The sequence below is a fragment of the Calidris pugnax genome, unplaced genomic scaffold (assembly GCF_001431845.1).
Source record: "Calidris pugnax isolate Ruff unplaced genomic scaffold, ASM143184v1 scaffold14, whole genome shotgun sequence".
NCBI lineage: Eukaryota > Metazoa > Chordata > Aves > Charadriiformes > Scolopacidae > Calidris > Calidris pugnax.
This window is the reverse complement of record NW_015090793.1, coordinates 4,340,740-4,356,282: the sequence shown is the minus strand read 5'-3', so window position 1 is coordinate 4,356,282 and position 15,543 is coordinate 4,340,740. Positions and strand designations below refer to the sequence as shown.

Sequence of the window (15,543 nt, the reverse complement as noted above, 5' to 3'; positions counted from 1 at the left end):
ACTGGTTCCAGAATTCAGCTAGAGTCATGCACAGCACTGCTATGTGCCACTCTTCTGCCATGTTATTGTCCATCCAATGACATTAAAAGCATAAGTGTTTTCATTTCAGCAAAAGCATTAACAAATTGGAGGGGATTTGGAGAGTGGTAGCAAATAGGATGGGGGCCTTAGGCATTGATTCATCAGGAGAAATAATATCAGCTACTAAATATGAGTTTTTCTTGGCCAAAAAAATGACTAACTGATATTTAGCAAGTTATGTACAAGTATTTCCAGTATGTATGATTCTTCTGAAAGAATAAGTTGCACAGAACAGTCCAAGCCACAGTTATGAAAGGTCAAGAGGAGGGATCAGGCAGCGAGAGAGAGTAAAAGAAAGACTACAGGGTCTTAAATACCCGGCCACAGGCTAAACTCTGGGAACACCACCAGTCATGGGCTGAGCTCTGGGAACAGCTCCATCAATTAGTAAAATCCTTCTCCCTGTTTTTCAAAAAGCCAATATTTTAGATTAAAACCTCTGCCAGTGTAAATTCTTCTAGTGTTACTGATATCGCAATGTTGCTCTCTTTAAAGATCTGATACTGAACTGCTTAAGTTTTGTACAGATGTGAGAAATGCCATATCATCCACATATCAAACTAAACTCTATATATGTTTCTTCTCCATTCCTTCAGCCTACAAAGCTTCAGGACAAGGACCACAGCAGCTCAAAAGTTGTTGTCAGTTGTCCTACCCATGCTGTTACTTCCTAACCTACTGTAACACTGAGCTCCCTATGACAACTGGGGATTTGTGTTTTTGTAATTTCCCTCAACTGTTCATTTCACAGAGTTATCATCCTCTTTTACTGCGGTTAGGGAACAAAAAAAGAACCAGTGGATCATCAAAAAGATTAATATTACTTGTCAAAATTTTGATTAGTGAGGGCCCTCCATTAAACCACTGCTAAGCAGAACACCTTTGGAGCTCAGATATCCAGAGAAATACCTGCAGCAGCTGAATTTTTTGTATTTTCCTACAGATTATTGCGCTACACACAGCTCTCAATGGCTCCTTCTTTCTCCTTGAAGTAAACCACATTGCACCAGGAGGCAAGTCCAACCCCCAGCTTCTTTCTGTGGAGGAGTCAAGCTGTCAAGAAACCTTGCTAGCTCAGAGCAAGCCATTTACATACTCCACCTTATGTTGGACCTGTTTAGCTTCAAGTTGCCAAGCAACAGCTACCCTCAAGACTCATCAAATCAATGCAGCACCAGTTCGGGAAATTACAAGGCAAAAGGTCCTGGGATCCATTTAACTGGGTTTTTTGCAGGTTCGTATCATGTACAATTGAAAGTCAAAAGGTGACTGACACTCTAAGGGCTGAACCTGAGAGCATCAGCATTGGAAGTAGAAGCTACGAGCTGCCAGGGCAATAACAGACATTTAGCCATTGCACAACAAGCCTGGAGAAACCCAGTATGCATCCACACTGGGCAGTTGCATTTCCATCCAATCTTCCCTTCATGAGGTTTATTGGGACAATAGATGGGAAATTTTCTTGAAGCTCCAAAAATAAGAGCTTTATTTTTATAAGGAGTTCATGTGGAACACCTTGATTCAGCCATAAATGGATATCTGGTAATTTTATCCAAAAGTGAAAAAGTGACAGTAGTTGTATTACTACTCTCTGTGTGCCATTGACTGCAGAAGTTGACAGGCTGTAATCCCAAGGGAGAAAATCGATTCAGTAAGATTCTTGGTTTGATTCCTTTGCCTGCTTTCTTTGTTGAGCACAAAAAAAGTGAGACACAAAGCTTTCTTTCTAGTTTGTTTAATTTGCATCTTACAATCCTGCTCAGCTGCACAAAATTAAAAACTGAAAAGGCTGTCAGTGTAAAACTAATTAAAAAACAACAAAAAATGCACACAAAACCAAACCCACAGGGAAAAAATGTGACAGTGCCACCACAATAACCTGAGGGAATGTAGGTCTCAAAGGTTTAAGCAGTTGTCAGAGGATGGAATGCGGCTTCCCCTATAGCCATACAATTTGCATTTTCCGTCTGTTATCATTTGAAAAAAAACCTGCAGCTTCCAGGTTACATTTCCATTCAGTGGCCTTAACGTGTTTTGCTAGGATATACAAGAATCTAAAAATTTTTTTTTTAAAATGTGATTAATTCAGTGACTAGACTGCTTAACTGAGGCTGTCTTAAATGCCTTTTGGCGAGATTTCTCCAAATTCAGACTTGGACTCTACTGAGTAACTAAAATCTTGGCTTACTACCTGAAATCAGTGAAGCTGTGATCTTATCCTTACATATTTCCCCCTTCAGTTGTTCCTCTGCTCACTAACAAAATGAGAGGAATATAAGCAGCCCTCCCAAGAGGAGCAGGAGCATCGTGTCCTTGTATGGGGCACTTTGTAACAAGTGCCCTACCCACTAAACTTCTCATAGACAGTGTCTCAAACTCTCGTTTGTACAGAGGGAGAGCAGGACCCCTTTCCATCCAGCCTCCAGCCTGGCCAAAGTAACATTCTCCAAGAAGAAATATCCCAGCCTGAGCTCTCACACCCAAGGAAGATCATTGAAGCTCCATCTAGAAGCACATAAAAGGAAACTGTGGCTTAAACACATGTAGCTGTGTTTTATGAGTAAGGGGTGTCTGTCACTCCTTTTTACATGGTGTTGGTGTGGAAGCGCCTCAGGATGATAAGAGGAACATCTTATGCTTGTATCCTAAAAGGTTTTCTCTCAGGAATCCCAGCCATCATGAGAAGCACATTTTTAAATGCCTGAGAAACTTTGTGCAAAAGATCAGCAGACAGATTCAGGATTTCAGGATGAAAGTGTTTGTCTTCCTTTCCTAGGTGTCTTCTAAACCCTATTTCATGCAATTTGATCATGTCTTGGTTTTGTGGTCTTTCATCTGCCTGTGCCTCAGTCTCCTGAGAAAAGCAGTTCTATTACTTCACTGGCTTCCAGCAAGGTAGTAAGAATAAAAAGATAATGAGGTATTCAGACTACTGTGTGGGGAACCCAAAAGATATTTTAAATGCCTAAAGCAGGCTTCATCAGCAACAACAACAATAAGAGTCTGATTAGCTGAAGAACTAGCTTTCAAGCTGAAAGCCAGTCTGAGCTATGGCACCTGTAAGGAGTCACCAGCAACCATTTGTAAAACAAAGGACACGTATCACCAAGGGACATTTTGTTTTACCGTGAATAAGGACAAATATGAAACAGAAGTCCTAAAACATTTAAATATTCTCGTGCAAATGCTCACACGAGCCCAGTCTCTGGTCCCATGCCGGAGCAAGGGCATTGAGTAATTTATTGGGTTTCAATGAAACATTCTGAAAATGTGCCTCAGGGTTGACAGCTGCAAGCAAAGAGAACAGAGTAGCTAGATATGTAAAGACAGGAGTTATAAAAGTGAAAAGAAGGTGGTAATGAGTCTGCCACTTAAGGTCAGGCTCCACTGAAATACAATTAGAGTGCTAAGCCTTTAGCTGAAAAAAAAACCGAGAAAGTGAGTTAAGTAAAGCGACTCTAGAGTTAGGCATGAAGAGCAGGGGTATTCTTGGAAAGCATTTTAGTTCAGGAAAGGAAACGTGGAAACTTAAATGCACGCTGGATAGTTTGCTCCAAATTTGCTGGATACAAGCCTGTATACGCTATGTGCAAACAGCAGGATGCAGTAAAATGGATGAAACATGCACAACATAGCTCAGATTATGTCCTAAAGGGGATGGGTTTGGGTTTTGTTTAGACACTCTTTACAGTCCACAGTGGGCTGCTCAGCAACTTGCACAAGCAATACGGGATAGTGGATTGGACTCAGAAATGAAGACACTTCGGTTGTGGTTTTATAAGGTTTCTGAAGGCACCTGCTTAAAGGAGTGGTGCCAGTGGACTGGAATGATCTGCAGTTCTCAACACTCAAAAATACTTTTAACCATATGGACCCTATGACATTTAACATACATGCCTTACAAGATGTTTCATTTGCATAGAGAACGTATGAAAAGCCTGGCTGGGAGCACTCATGGTTCATGCATTGCTCACTCACAGAAAAGAGCAGAAGCACCAAGATTGCATCATGCACCCTCATGTGCAGCAAGTTAAAACTGCTGGTAAAGGAAGAAGAGCCAGGGATATGCAGAAATGGGACCAGTCGTTTGGCCTGTGTCACATCCACAAGCCACAGGGAAAAGCAGCTCGGGCCCAGAGAAGGAGCTGGTTGCACACAGTGTGCCAGGTGACATTTTGCTTTCCTAAGCTTCTGGCACTAAAAGACATTCATATATTTACAACCTTTCTTAAGGTCATCTCTGCTGTGTCTCCAGCTGAGCCATTAAATATTAATTGGATCTGCTTTCCAAAAATAAAAAGCAGAACCTCTAATTTACTTGTGTAATTAACACCTCCCATAAACCAGGTGTCCTCCTGAACCAGACCGAACAAGCCATTTGCACTTCACAATCTTAAAATATGCTGTGAGCTTTTCAGACAGACACACAGTTGCTTGTTCATTCTACATGAACAAATGCACATAATAATTCTGGGGGAAAAAGGGGCTTAAACACAACAGAAAATATGCCCTCCAGGTGATGTAGTCAAGCCTTCCCACTTACACAGGATAGGTCTCTTCAGTTTGGATTTTTTTTTTTAAGCACTTTACCTAGCTTAGTTTGAACATTTTGTTACAGGTCATTTTATTCAACAAGGCTGAAAGCCGCTAAATTTCTCAAAGAGCTCTTATTTTAACCCATAGTTGTAAAGACTATGATCTCTCTCTGGTCGTATAATAGCATTTGCATTAAAGAACTTTGGTTCCCATGTGCCTAACCATGTAATTAGCCAAACATTACAATTAGCTCTGAAATATAAGTTCAGTACCACCATTACTCATGTTAAGACAAGGTAAATATGTATTCAGTAATCACTGAGCTGCACAGACTATTTGCAAAAGTTTAGTAAGTGCTAATTTACCCAGATGAATAATATGCCTGCTCTTCAGTAAGGCTAACAAATTAGTGGAGTGGCACAGAACCCGAGGTCCTCACTGTTCAGCTGCCACCTAAGCTCAGAGGCACATAAACTTTCAGCATTGCACAACCCAAGAAAACCATCCTAAATTTGCACTCGGCCTGAAGCACATCTTGTCAAAGATTTAGCAGGCTAGGATCCAGCTCGTACCTAAACCTTTGGGGAATCTATAGTCTAAGCACTGCTTCACCTTTATTGCCTCAGAAACCGAGCCCGACTCTCAGTCTCAAAGCTTACCTGCAACATAAGTTCTAGGCAAAAAAATAATAAAGTTTCTCTTCTCTTTGGAAGAAGAGACTGATAAATAAATGTCAGAGCACTCACCTAGGAAAAGGAGCATGTGGATTCTCTTCCATAAAGGCAGATTCAGAACTCCATCCTGGATCTTTTCAGAAAATATCCAAGCCATCAGGCCTGGCAACACTTCAGTGGAGGTGTATTAAGAAAAAAATATTGCAGTTTAACATCACCTCAGTTGCATGGACTAATTAAATGTTTGTTGTGCTGCAGAATTTATACTCTGCCACTAGGATGAGGGAGTCACCCAGGGAAGGTGCAGTCCTCAACACCAGACTCTGCAGCCAAAGCACAAGTCTGGAAAACAGGAGAGGATTTTTTTGGCTGATTCAGATGGCAACCAGCAGCTTGTCAGACCCTACATCTACTGCTCTGAGGAAATAATGCTTCTTTCACATCCTCTTTTAACAATTCACCATTGTTTTTCCTAAGCAGCCACAGGTGGGTGGCCACTCCTTCTGCTATGGAAGCCATCCTATCAGGCAGTTCCTGCTGATCCCTGTGGCATTTCCAACCCCACAACATACCTACCAGCTGTTTGCCAGTCTCTTGTCTCCCAGCAAAAGCCACTCCAGGTCATTGGGCAGGAAATCCAGATAAAGTTTCATGGAGCACTACCTTCGAGTTGGCAAAAGTATGTCAATGGCAAGATGCCATTTTGGATATCATGCTTCAGCTTTTTTGGAAATCTTCTGATCCAAACTAAACCGTACTGTCAGGACTGTGTATCCAATGTTTGTTTTATCTAAAATGTCAGTAGGAAGGAATCCACAACCTTGCTATCTCTGGCGAATGTTCCTATCGTGTAACATATATGTTCTTACCTCTAGTACAGCACTAAATCATTTGATGCCTTTTGCAGCATCCCAAAAAATGTGGGCAAAATGTCATTTCCCCCTACGTCCTCCTATCCCCAAATAACCCAGTGCATGGTGAATGAAGCACCAAGCTAACAGGAGTTTTGCCTGCATCAGGAAGCTGGGGGAATGAATCTGAGACCTCTCACTGAACACTTCCTGCTCCTGGTTAGAAGAGTAGAGCAAGCCCTTCTCTGGTGGAGCGAGAGTGGTGAGAAGAGAGAAAGAAAAAATTACCTGCAGAACTGGCTGTCCATACTGAGCAGAGGAAGATGCCTTCTGTTAATACTAAACAAAGCACTTAAACTTCATTGCAAATCAAGACTGAGAGGAATACACCTGTCCTCGCCCTTCCTTAATTTCTGGTGTCTTTACATTTGGAGCATACTGCAGACCTTAGCTTCCTAATTCTCTACGGAAATTACAGAATCACAGAATGATAGGGGTTGGAAGGGACCTCTGGAGATCGTCTAGTCCAACCCCCCTGCCAAAGCATGTCCTCCTAGAGCAGGTTGCACAGGAACACAACCAACATCCAGGCAGGTTTTTACTGTCTCCAGAGATGGAGACTCCACCACCTCCCTGAGCAGCCTGTTCCAGTGCTTTGCCACCCTCAAAGTAAAAAAATTCCTCCTCATGTTTAGATGGAAATTTCTATGTTCAAGTTTGTGCCCGTTACCTCTTGTCCTGTCACTGGGCACCACTGAAAAATGACTGGCCCCATCCTCTTGACCCCCACCTTTTAAGTATTTATAAGCATTGATCAGATTCCCCCTTAGTCTTCTCTTTTCCAGACTAAAAAGACTCAAGTCCCTCAGCCTTTCCTCATAAGAGAAATGTTGTAGTCCCCTCATCAGCTGTCCTTGCCCGCCCTTAGTTTCTGGTGTCTTTACATTTGGAGACCTTAGCTTTCTAATTCTCTATAGAAATTAAATCTAAAAGGTGTTTTGGAACACCCAGCACAGGCTCAAAACCTTTTTTTTTCCTTCCCACCTCACCCCCACATCCAGACCTAAGCACCTCTGGGCACGTTCAATACCTTGTGAGGTTGAGTGGTATTGTAAAGTGTGGGCACGACAACACCCTCAGATGGCTTGAATAGGCTTCATTAATTAACTTAACAGCGGATATAGCAGTTTAACTATGTCCTGTATTATACCTTTAAAATGTGGCTTATAGTTGAATAACTTTAAAAGTTTATTACTGTAATAGGTTTAAAGCTTTTTTTCCCTTTTCCTTTACTATTTTCTTCATACTAAAATAGAGAAAATCAAATTAAAGCTTTATTTCATTTGTATATCTTGGAGGTGACAATTTAATACACTTAAATGTATGTAACATTCCTCTTTAGAGTGAGCGCCATTTTGTTCAGGAAATCAAAGGTAAGCTAACAATTGCAGGTATCATTAAATTCATGTTTATTCACTGATAAATGCTGTAGCCTATCAAAACTTTTTGACACAAAACTGACTAAAAATAACTGAAAATGTAGCATCCCTCCCACCCCTCCCCAGAGATATCTGGTCCCTGTGTTGCAGCTGAAATGAAAAACTGAAGCATCGGGTTTTGTAGGGGCATGACGGGGGGGGGGGCAGCATGGGGAGACAGCAGGAAGATAGTAAAACTGGAAAGATTCCAAAGACAACTTTTTTTTTTTTTTGTCTGAAATACTGTATTTACACAAAATCGGAGAGAGTACAAATACTTTACTAAGAAGACAAAACCATTATAGTACATTCATTTTAAACACAGGCAGAACTATAGATGCAAAACACAGAGGCCTAAGGTACTTGCATGGCAAAAAAAAAAAAAAAAAAGCATCAGAAAGGCCTCAGAGATTAAAAGCAGGAAATAAGGAACATTGTATTTGTTACGCAGCATCACTTTTCCTTGACTTCAATGGGATTGTAATAAGGTGCTCTCCTTCTTCCGCATTGTGGGTGGTGGGGAAAGCCCTCTCAATGTGCTGACCACTCAACACTGATTTTACAAAACAGTTAAGTGTGTACTTAATTTTCAGCACAGGAATAGAGCCGTTAACTTCAAAGGAAATTCTATTTGTGCCTAATCACATGCTTATACGCTTACTTTGACCAGGAAGAGTCTTCTCAATGCTTAATAGGGTTAAGTCCATTGTTACATAAAAAATAAGTGTTCTTGACTGTCTTCTGTCTTTTTTTTTTTTCTTAAAATATATTTTAAAATTGCTTTAATTTTCCCCTTATGTACTTGATTAGAAAATAGTAATTTATTGAATGCCATAGAATTTTTGAATCATGTCTTATACAATCAAAGGAATATTGTTCAAAAATAATTCCCACATTTTCCTAAAGGCTGTTTAGATTTATAAATAAATAAAAGAGAAAAATACATATAATAATAAAGCAGCTTTGTGTTTCTGGGCATTTGGCAGCGGGTCTATTATAATATCTCTCAGACATCTCTTGGTATCAGTTAAAATCACCAAATCAATTGATCATTATAAAAGAAAAGATTGTACAATATTATTACAATCCACCAAATATAGCCAATGCATGAAATATTTTACACATCATATATCCCTCAAAAAGAATTAATATATTTTAGGCTGTTCTTTGAAAACAGATAGCTTCTGAAGTAATATATCTTAAACACAGTGGTATCTGTCACTTCTACTCTCTAACTGATTTTTTTTTTCCTGAATAAAAGCTTGTTTGAATAGGACTACTAGCTCAGTGATGGAACTACAGTGCTATTTAACTAAATTCCATATATATCTTTGTTACGGTTGCTGCAATTATTATAATCACATACCACTGAAGTGCTAAATATTAGTAACTCAGATATGTGGACTTTGGTTATGCTTGATAGAATACTGGCATATCAAATATATGTACCACTTCCTAAAGGCTATGTTACAATCATGATGCCTAGTAATAAATAATAATAATAATAACAATCTCAGATTCAAAGTGCTGACCCATATCACTCACTTGAGGCACCAATACAATGAATCAATCAATTAAAAGATTTATTTGTAACGTTTGAAACTAACAGAGCAGATCCAGGGCTGCCAAGTTACATGCGCAGCACGGAGGACACTGAACCGCTTCTTCCAACCTGGGGATTCCTGTGGTCCCAGAAGATACTGGAATATCATGTCTGATGTGGAACGCTCCAAAATATACCAGGTCTTCAGACATGAAACGTTAAAAGCTTTCTAAGCTCCTCTAAAGCCTCCAAAGGCTCTCTTAAAACCCCTCAAGCCTACTTCATTCCCTCAGGAGCAAGGCTTTGCCATATATTGTACTTGGCTGCAGACCAGGGAAGAGCCTTTCATGAAAGTCCACAATGAAATGCATCGCATTAATGCAGCTTTCACACCCTGGAGACGCTGTCACCACTGTCAGCATGAGAGGGAAAAGGCAGCTTTCCAGCAGCAGCAAACATCTGTCTCACTCGAAGGGGGATGCTTTTCCTGTTGTTAGTTTGTTCTGTGCAAGCAGTAATCATTTTCAGTGTCCAGAGAGCTGTTGTACCCCGATGACGGGTACAGGTCCCTCTTAAGTATCCTGTTGACGATGTTGATCAGAACTTTTTTGTACTGCTGACGTAAAAGTGAGTAAACAAACGGATCTGATGCAGCCTTACTGTAGGTGAGGCACTTGCTTATAATTCCCCAGTAGTAATTTATGGTAACAAAAGGAAGGAGCTCTATCAACCTGTTAAACATTAAAGAGAGATGGAAACACTTGAGTGTTATATTCACACTGAGCCCAGTGCTAAACTCATGCTTCATGAAACATTAATGTATCACTTATTTTCTTACAGCACACGGTCCCTGCAAGAGAAAGGCCCTGACTCCTTGGATGTAAGAAAGGCAAAGGGAAATTTTCTAGTAAGGCCACTGGAATACAACAATTGTTCCCTCTATAGAGAGAAAAAGTGTATTTTCAACTGCAAGAGAAAGGCCCTGACTCCTTGGATGCAAGAAAGGCAAAGGGAAATTCTCTAGCAAGGCCACTGGAATACAACAATCATTCCCTCTATAGAGAGGGAAAAAGTGTATTTTCATTGTCAATGCTCCCATGCATTGGAGATAAGACAGAGCTGCCGTTTATTGCTCACTTTCTGAATTTAGGAAGTGGTGCTAGTAAACGGACAAAACCTTGGTAACATAATCGAGTACTCCTCTCCCACAGTGAGCTTGAGATAGACACATGTGACTTGGGTATCCAGGCTCTCTCAACTCAGCTGCCTAAGTACAGCTGTCTAGTGACACTTGAGACATTTGGGCATAGGCCCCTTGGCATCAGGCTGCTGTTCCTAGAAGTTGTGGGTCTCTTCTAGTTCCTGTGTCACATCTCACAGCCTCTGTAGAGGTTTTGGATACTATGCAGCAACTCAAATGACACCAGAAACCTGGTCTAGAACACTAAATCCACCCCCTCAGATACCTGCATTGTATCACTGCTGTGAATTGTAACATATGCAAAGAGAATTCACATTAGACCATTGTTGTATGAACAACAACATGGCAATATCTCAGAGAGATTTGGGTGTCACCTGCAATCCCATAGTATGCTTAGAAGCACAACTACATCTACTTACCTGTGAAAGTTTCTGTGTGCATTTGGCTGACCACTAGTTTGGCCAAAGAAAACAAGGAGACAACACTTTTATCATCATTATATGACCAGCCAGCTGTCTCCAGACCTGTGTTTCCTGCTTGGTGCTTCACAGATGATTAGTGGCCTCAGCACCTCAGTTGAGATGGGTGTATTAATCATGGGTGGAGAAACTGCAACTAAGTTAAAGAATTTTTCCACAGAAGTGAGAGTAAACCTTTAGACTATTCCAGCAAATGTCTGGCATATAGCTCATCTGCAGTGGGCAAACTCTCCAGGAAGGTGGAAAGAACAGGGTCAGAAGTTTTTATGATCTCCACATCTTTTGTGAAACCTTTTGTAACAGCAAGAATATACTATTTTGCTATATTCATTCCAGAAGAAAAAAAAAAAAAAAAGCACCATGAGATAAAATAACCCTTTTCTGTACCCTAAAACATCGCTGTTTGAAGATGTAAGATCAGAAGCTTTCTCAAGGCTTGAAGAACCTTTTGGCTTCCTTCCAAAGTGCAGAGCTCTCAACTTGCAGGGCGTTGACTTTTGAAGCTGTTCCGATCCCTCCGCATAGAAAAGCTGACTTACCACCGCTAGGACTGAACATTGCAACAAGTGGCTGAATTCTGACAGACAAATTTCTCATTTGTGTGCATAAAAGAGAAATCATTCCTATGGCAAGTGCATTTAAAAACCTGATGACTTCCGTTTGAAGCTGCTTGGAAAAAATTCCAGTGAATTCCAAACAGAGAGCACACAAAGACACAAAATGAAAGGAATAAATAAATGTACCAGACACAAAATGTGAGAAATAAACAAATGTACAATAAATGACACTTGCTGCATGGTTGCTTAGGTTTATCCCACCCTGTGTATCATCCTAATACAAGAAGTATACATTTGATATTTACACAATTGATGTTTTATAAAGGCACTAAATAGGAAGAGTAAGGTATCCTTCAGTCATGAAAATAGATGTATTACTATGTGTTCCTTTAATGTATTATGGTCCCAAACATAATTACACTGAAGCCAACAGAAGAAAAATTACAGAGATTTTAATAAGATAATGGGCCTGGCCGAATCAAGTCAGCCTTAGAAATATCCATCTGAATGCATCTTAGTATCATTTTCTTCTTTTCAGTGCTGTTTCATCAGAAATGATGGAATTCATCTGTCGGCTCTTAGTGAACAGACGAATATATTGCTAATGATCATAATCTCATTCACATTTCTGAAATGAGAAGCAAATACTGACCCTACAACACAAACTGATTCACGAGGCCAGAGAGCAAGAAAACAGAAGAGGAGATCTCTCTGTAGAGATTACTTTAGTGCCACCCCTCTAAAAACCAGACTGAGGGAAAAATGGAGAAATGGGCATGGGCAGCAAGTTCCCCAACCTCATTGCCACCATAACCTTTTATCTAGTTCTGCTTGGACACTGTCTTGCTTTTGAGGCAAAGAGCCTTTGAGGATATTCTCCCTAAATACTTTCCATTTTTCTACCACTGAACCACCTCGGGTGTTTGTGACGGAGACAGAAGCTGTACCTTGACACACACACATTTATATAAATCAACCCTCAATTTTCTCTCTCGAGAAACACGAGGTTCCAGTTTGTCACACACAGAGAATAAACTGTCTCACATTTGCCAAATGCAAGGCCTGAAAAAGGAAGTCACTTCTATTTTAGAAGTTTATGAGAAATATCTTCACCCTGTAAAATGTGGCAATGCTGGAATTTGCTGAGCTTGGTAATGTTCGGATGGAAAGAAGATGGCAAAATCCACTTTGCTCAATATAATTATATCCTGATTATGGCAAAAGTGAACAGAAAATGACTCAGAATGTACTGAACAGTGATCAATTAACCTTTTAGCTCTGTGATGTAATGTTAATATTTGTAATAATCCTTTCAGCTGCAGAAAAAATGCAGTTATCTAGGCAATCAGTCAGGAATCCCTTTCAACATATAAATGGGAACTGAAAGAAATGTCAACCTAAAGGTTAGAAAACATTGCCATTTTTGTGCACTGGCCTCAATCGGTCCCCCTACCCATGAAAGAAGAGGGCAATTACAGTGATCATGAGTGGTGTATATATGTATCTGTGACTGTGTAAGATCAGTGCTCTAAAGATGGCCAGTTTCTGTAAGGTGGTGTGGCTGCAGACCCTGACAGCCTGGCAGCAACCTTGAGGAAGCCATCACCAGGGTGGTTTTGCAAAGACTAGTGAACCCTCCTTCACAGAAGTCAGTTCTCTTCAAGTGTATCTTGAACACACTGTGAAGTGGGAGACATTTTAAAAAATCACTAAGAGCAAGATGTAACTCATTTCAGTTTAGAAAAAGCTAAATCCTGAGGTGCTACAATTCAGTAGAGTTACGCTGGCTTCCAGCTCACTGATTTATGCAAGATTTAAAAATAATAACCATATGTTGTATAAAGACTATGCAAGTACGAAATGAGAATGATATGTGACTATTTAAAAAAAAGTGTAAACCAGCCAGGTGGATGCCAATGATTCTGACCAGTTGAGGAGCATGATATTACCTATACATTTTATTATTGCTTTTCCTGGAAGATAACTCTCACACCTCATCACAAGGCCATGCTGCACCATTAGCAATATATTTACAGACATTAATGTTTCCAGACACAAAGCTTATCTGAGAAATTATCAGCCTGGACAAATTTAAATTATGTCACTTCAGCTTCCAATACCAGCAAGTTTGGCCTTATGCCTTTAAAAAAAAAAAAAAAAGATCTGAGCTAATCAGGAAAAGCTGTCTGCTTTCCTCTCTATCGCTCAGGTTGTGCTGTTGTGCTAACAAGGAAGGGTGGTGAGTTTTTTCAACTGCTTTCATCTCCCACTGGCATGTAATTAATTCCTGTTACTTGTCCTAAAAGCCTCTTGCTCTTGGCAAGAGGTACCCAGACCTGGCAGCAATGAGGAAAGGAGAGCTAGAGGCTGCCGAGGCTTTGCCCAGCAGGCTGGCTGTGAGGGCAGGCTTGGCCCCAGCTCTCTGTCAGGCTCTGGAACCCCAAAATTAGCCGTACTCCCCACCCAGCACCTGCACAGCAGAGGGCATACCGGTCCCAGAAGCTTCCCTACCCCAACAGGCAATACTAACCTGGTGATAATGTAAGGACCAAAACAGATCACGAACGACCCTATAAAAATACTGATTTTCTTGGTAGCTCGCTGCCTCCTCCGTTTCTGCTCGTTAAGACAGCGCTGCTTCACACTGCAAAGGGAAAAGAGCAGTTGGTGGGTTAAGGCAAGAAGCGAGGAGGAGAGATGGGAGCCCAGGGGAGGGGGGATGGACGCGGTCCTGGCTGGAGAACCCCTGTCCCGGGGGAGGGGAGGGGAGGGCAGCCCCTGCACCGACCCGAGAGGGGGCCAGGTCCCGGGGGAGGGCAGCCCCGGCCCCGGAGGGTGACATCTCCCGGGGAAGGGAGCACAGTCCTGGTCCCCCTGATTCTGGGGTCGGTCACGCTCTCCCTGTTAAAGGGGGCTCAGGCAAGTGGGAGCACCCGGCAAGCAGAACTAACATTTAAACAAAGCAGGCTACAAATGCACAATCTCCCGTCTTCTGGCACTATAAGCAGCTTCTGAAACTAGAGGGAGAAGGATTCGCCATGTGGTCAGGGTAGGCAGGGGTGCAGGAAAGGGTGCTGGGGAGGCAGGACATCCTCTCTCCCCGGGGTACCTACCGCAAGTGCCCCGGGGCTGTGAATACGAACACACACGCATTACCTGGGGTGGATATCCACCAGCAAAACCAGAGTCTGCATGGTAATAATGTCTATCCGCTTGCAGTGGAACCGGGCAACTTTCAACACCTTTAAATAGGTGAAACACAAGATCACCAGCGACAGCATGAAACTGGTGGAGTGAAAGACGATGGTGAACACCGTAAACCTTCTCCGCTCTGTCTCTTCCTTTAGGTGTAAGGTGCAAGAGGCGTAAACGCTGTTGTAATCTACCCACGAGTAAAACAAGGATACCAAGGGGAAGGTGAGGGAGTGGAGCCACGAGTAGCCCATCAGTATCACGGCGTCCTTATACCGCATCTTGCTGGTGTAGCTCAAGGGGAACACCACGGCAATCCATTTGTCGATGCTGAGCGCTGCCATGCTCAGCATGGTGTTGGAAGTCAGGAAAGTTTCCAGGAAACCCACCGCTTTGCAGACGCAGCCCCCGAGGGGTTGCTGGTTCCTCAGGATCCCCAGCAGGGTAAAAGGCATGTTCAGGACAGTGAGGAGCAGGTTGCAAAAGGATAAGTTCACCAGGAAAACCCCGGCGACCTGCTTGCGGATCTCCGTACTGTAGACGAAGCATAGCAGCACCAGGAGGTTGGAGAGAAGGGAGACGACCAGCACCAGGACGAGGAGCAACGCCAGCAGCACGCCTGCCAAGTCCATCTCTCAGCGGGTCGCCTGGAGCGGGCGAGGGCAGGAGGAAGGGGGCATCCGAGCCGGCACCGCAGCCTCCTCGCCTGCCGCCGCCCGCGGCCGCCCGCGCATGTTGCCGGCGACGCGGGCCGGGGCGCAGGAGCCGGGGGAGCGGGGAGCGGAGCGGGAGGCAGCGGGGTGCGGGGAGAGGAGCAGGGGGCGGGGAGCAGAGCCGGAGGTGCGGGGAGAGGGGCTGGGCGGCCGGCGGGGCCGGGGGGAGATGACCCGCGGGGGAGCGGAGTTACCTGATAGCGGTGCCAGGCAGCGGGGGTGCGGTGTCGAGGAGGAG

The 15,543-nt window shown here is 42.7% G+C and overlaps 2 protein-coding genes across 2 annotated transcripts in view; one reads left to right on the top strand and one right to left on the bottom strand.

Moving 5' to 3' along the window:
• Positions 1-7,839: 7,839 nt before the first annotated feature.
• On the bottom strand, positions 7,840-15,534 carry GPR78 (G protein-coupled receptor 78). The gene is made up of 3 exons (XM_014966665.1): positions 14,557-15,534; positions 13,931-14,044; positions 7,840-9,894 (listed from the first exon to the last, which is right to left on the bottom strand). The coding sequence occupies exons 1-3, from the start codon at positions 15,222-15,224 to the stop codon at positions 9,657-9,659; spliced, it is 1,020 nt and encodes a 339-aa protein (XP_014822151.1). The 5' UTR covers positions 15,225-15,534; the 3' UTR covers positions 7,840-9,656.
• Positions 15,325-15,543, top strand: part of LOC106902877 (serine/arginine-rich splicing factor SR45-like) — a 1,516-nt gene continuing 1,297 nt past the window's right edge. The window contains exon 1 of the mRNA XM_014966704.1: positions 15,325-15,524. Within this exon, the coding sequence (XP_014822190.1) occupies positions 15,325-15,524 (200 nt within the window). The remainder of the gene's footprint in view (positions 15,525-15,543) is intronic.

What these genes read in the sequence shown, in the direction of transcription:
- GPR78 (XM_014966665.1), bottom strand. Translation starts at nt 15,224, where the DNA reads ATGGACTTGGCAGGCGTGCTGCTGGCGTTGCTCCTCGTCCTGGTGCTG. An exon ending in CTGGTGGATATCCACCCCAG is followed by an intron (nt 14,045 to 14,556) that starts GTAATGCGTGTG and finishes TTCCCTTTGCAG; the next exon opens with TGTGAAGCAGCGCTGTCTTA. An exon ending in GGTCCTTACATTATCACCAG is followed by an intron (nt 9,895 to 13,930) that starts GTTAGTATTGCC and finishes AATGTTTAACAG; the next exon opens with GTTGATAGAGCTCCTTCCTT.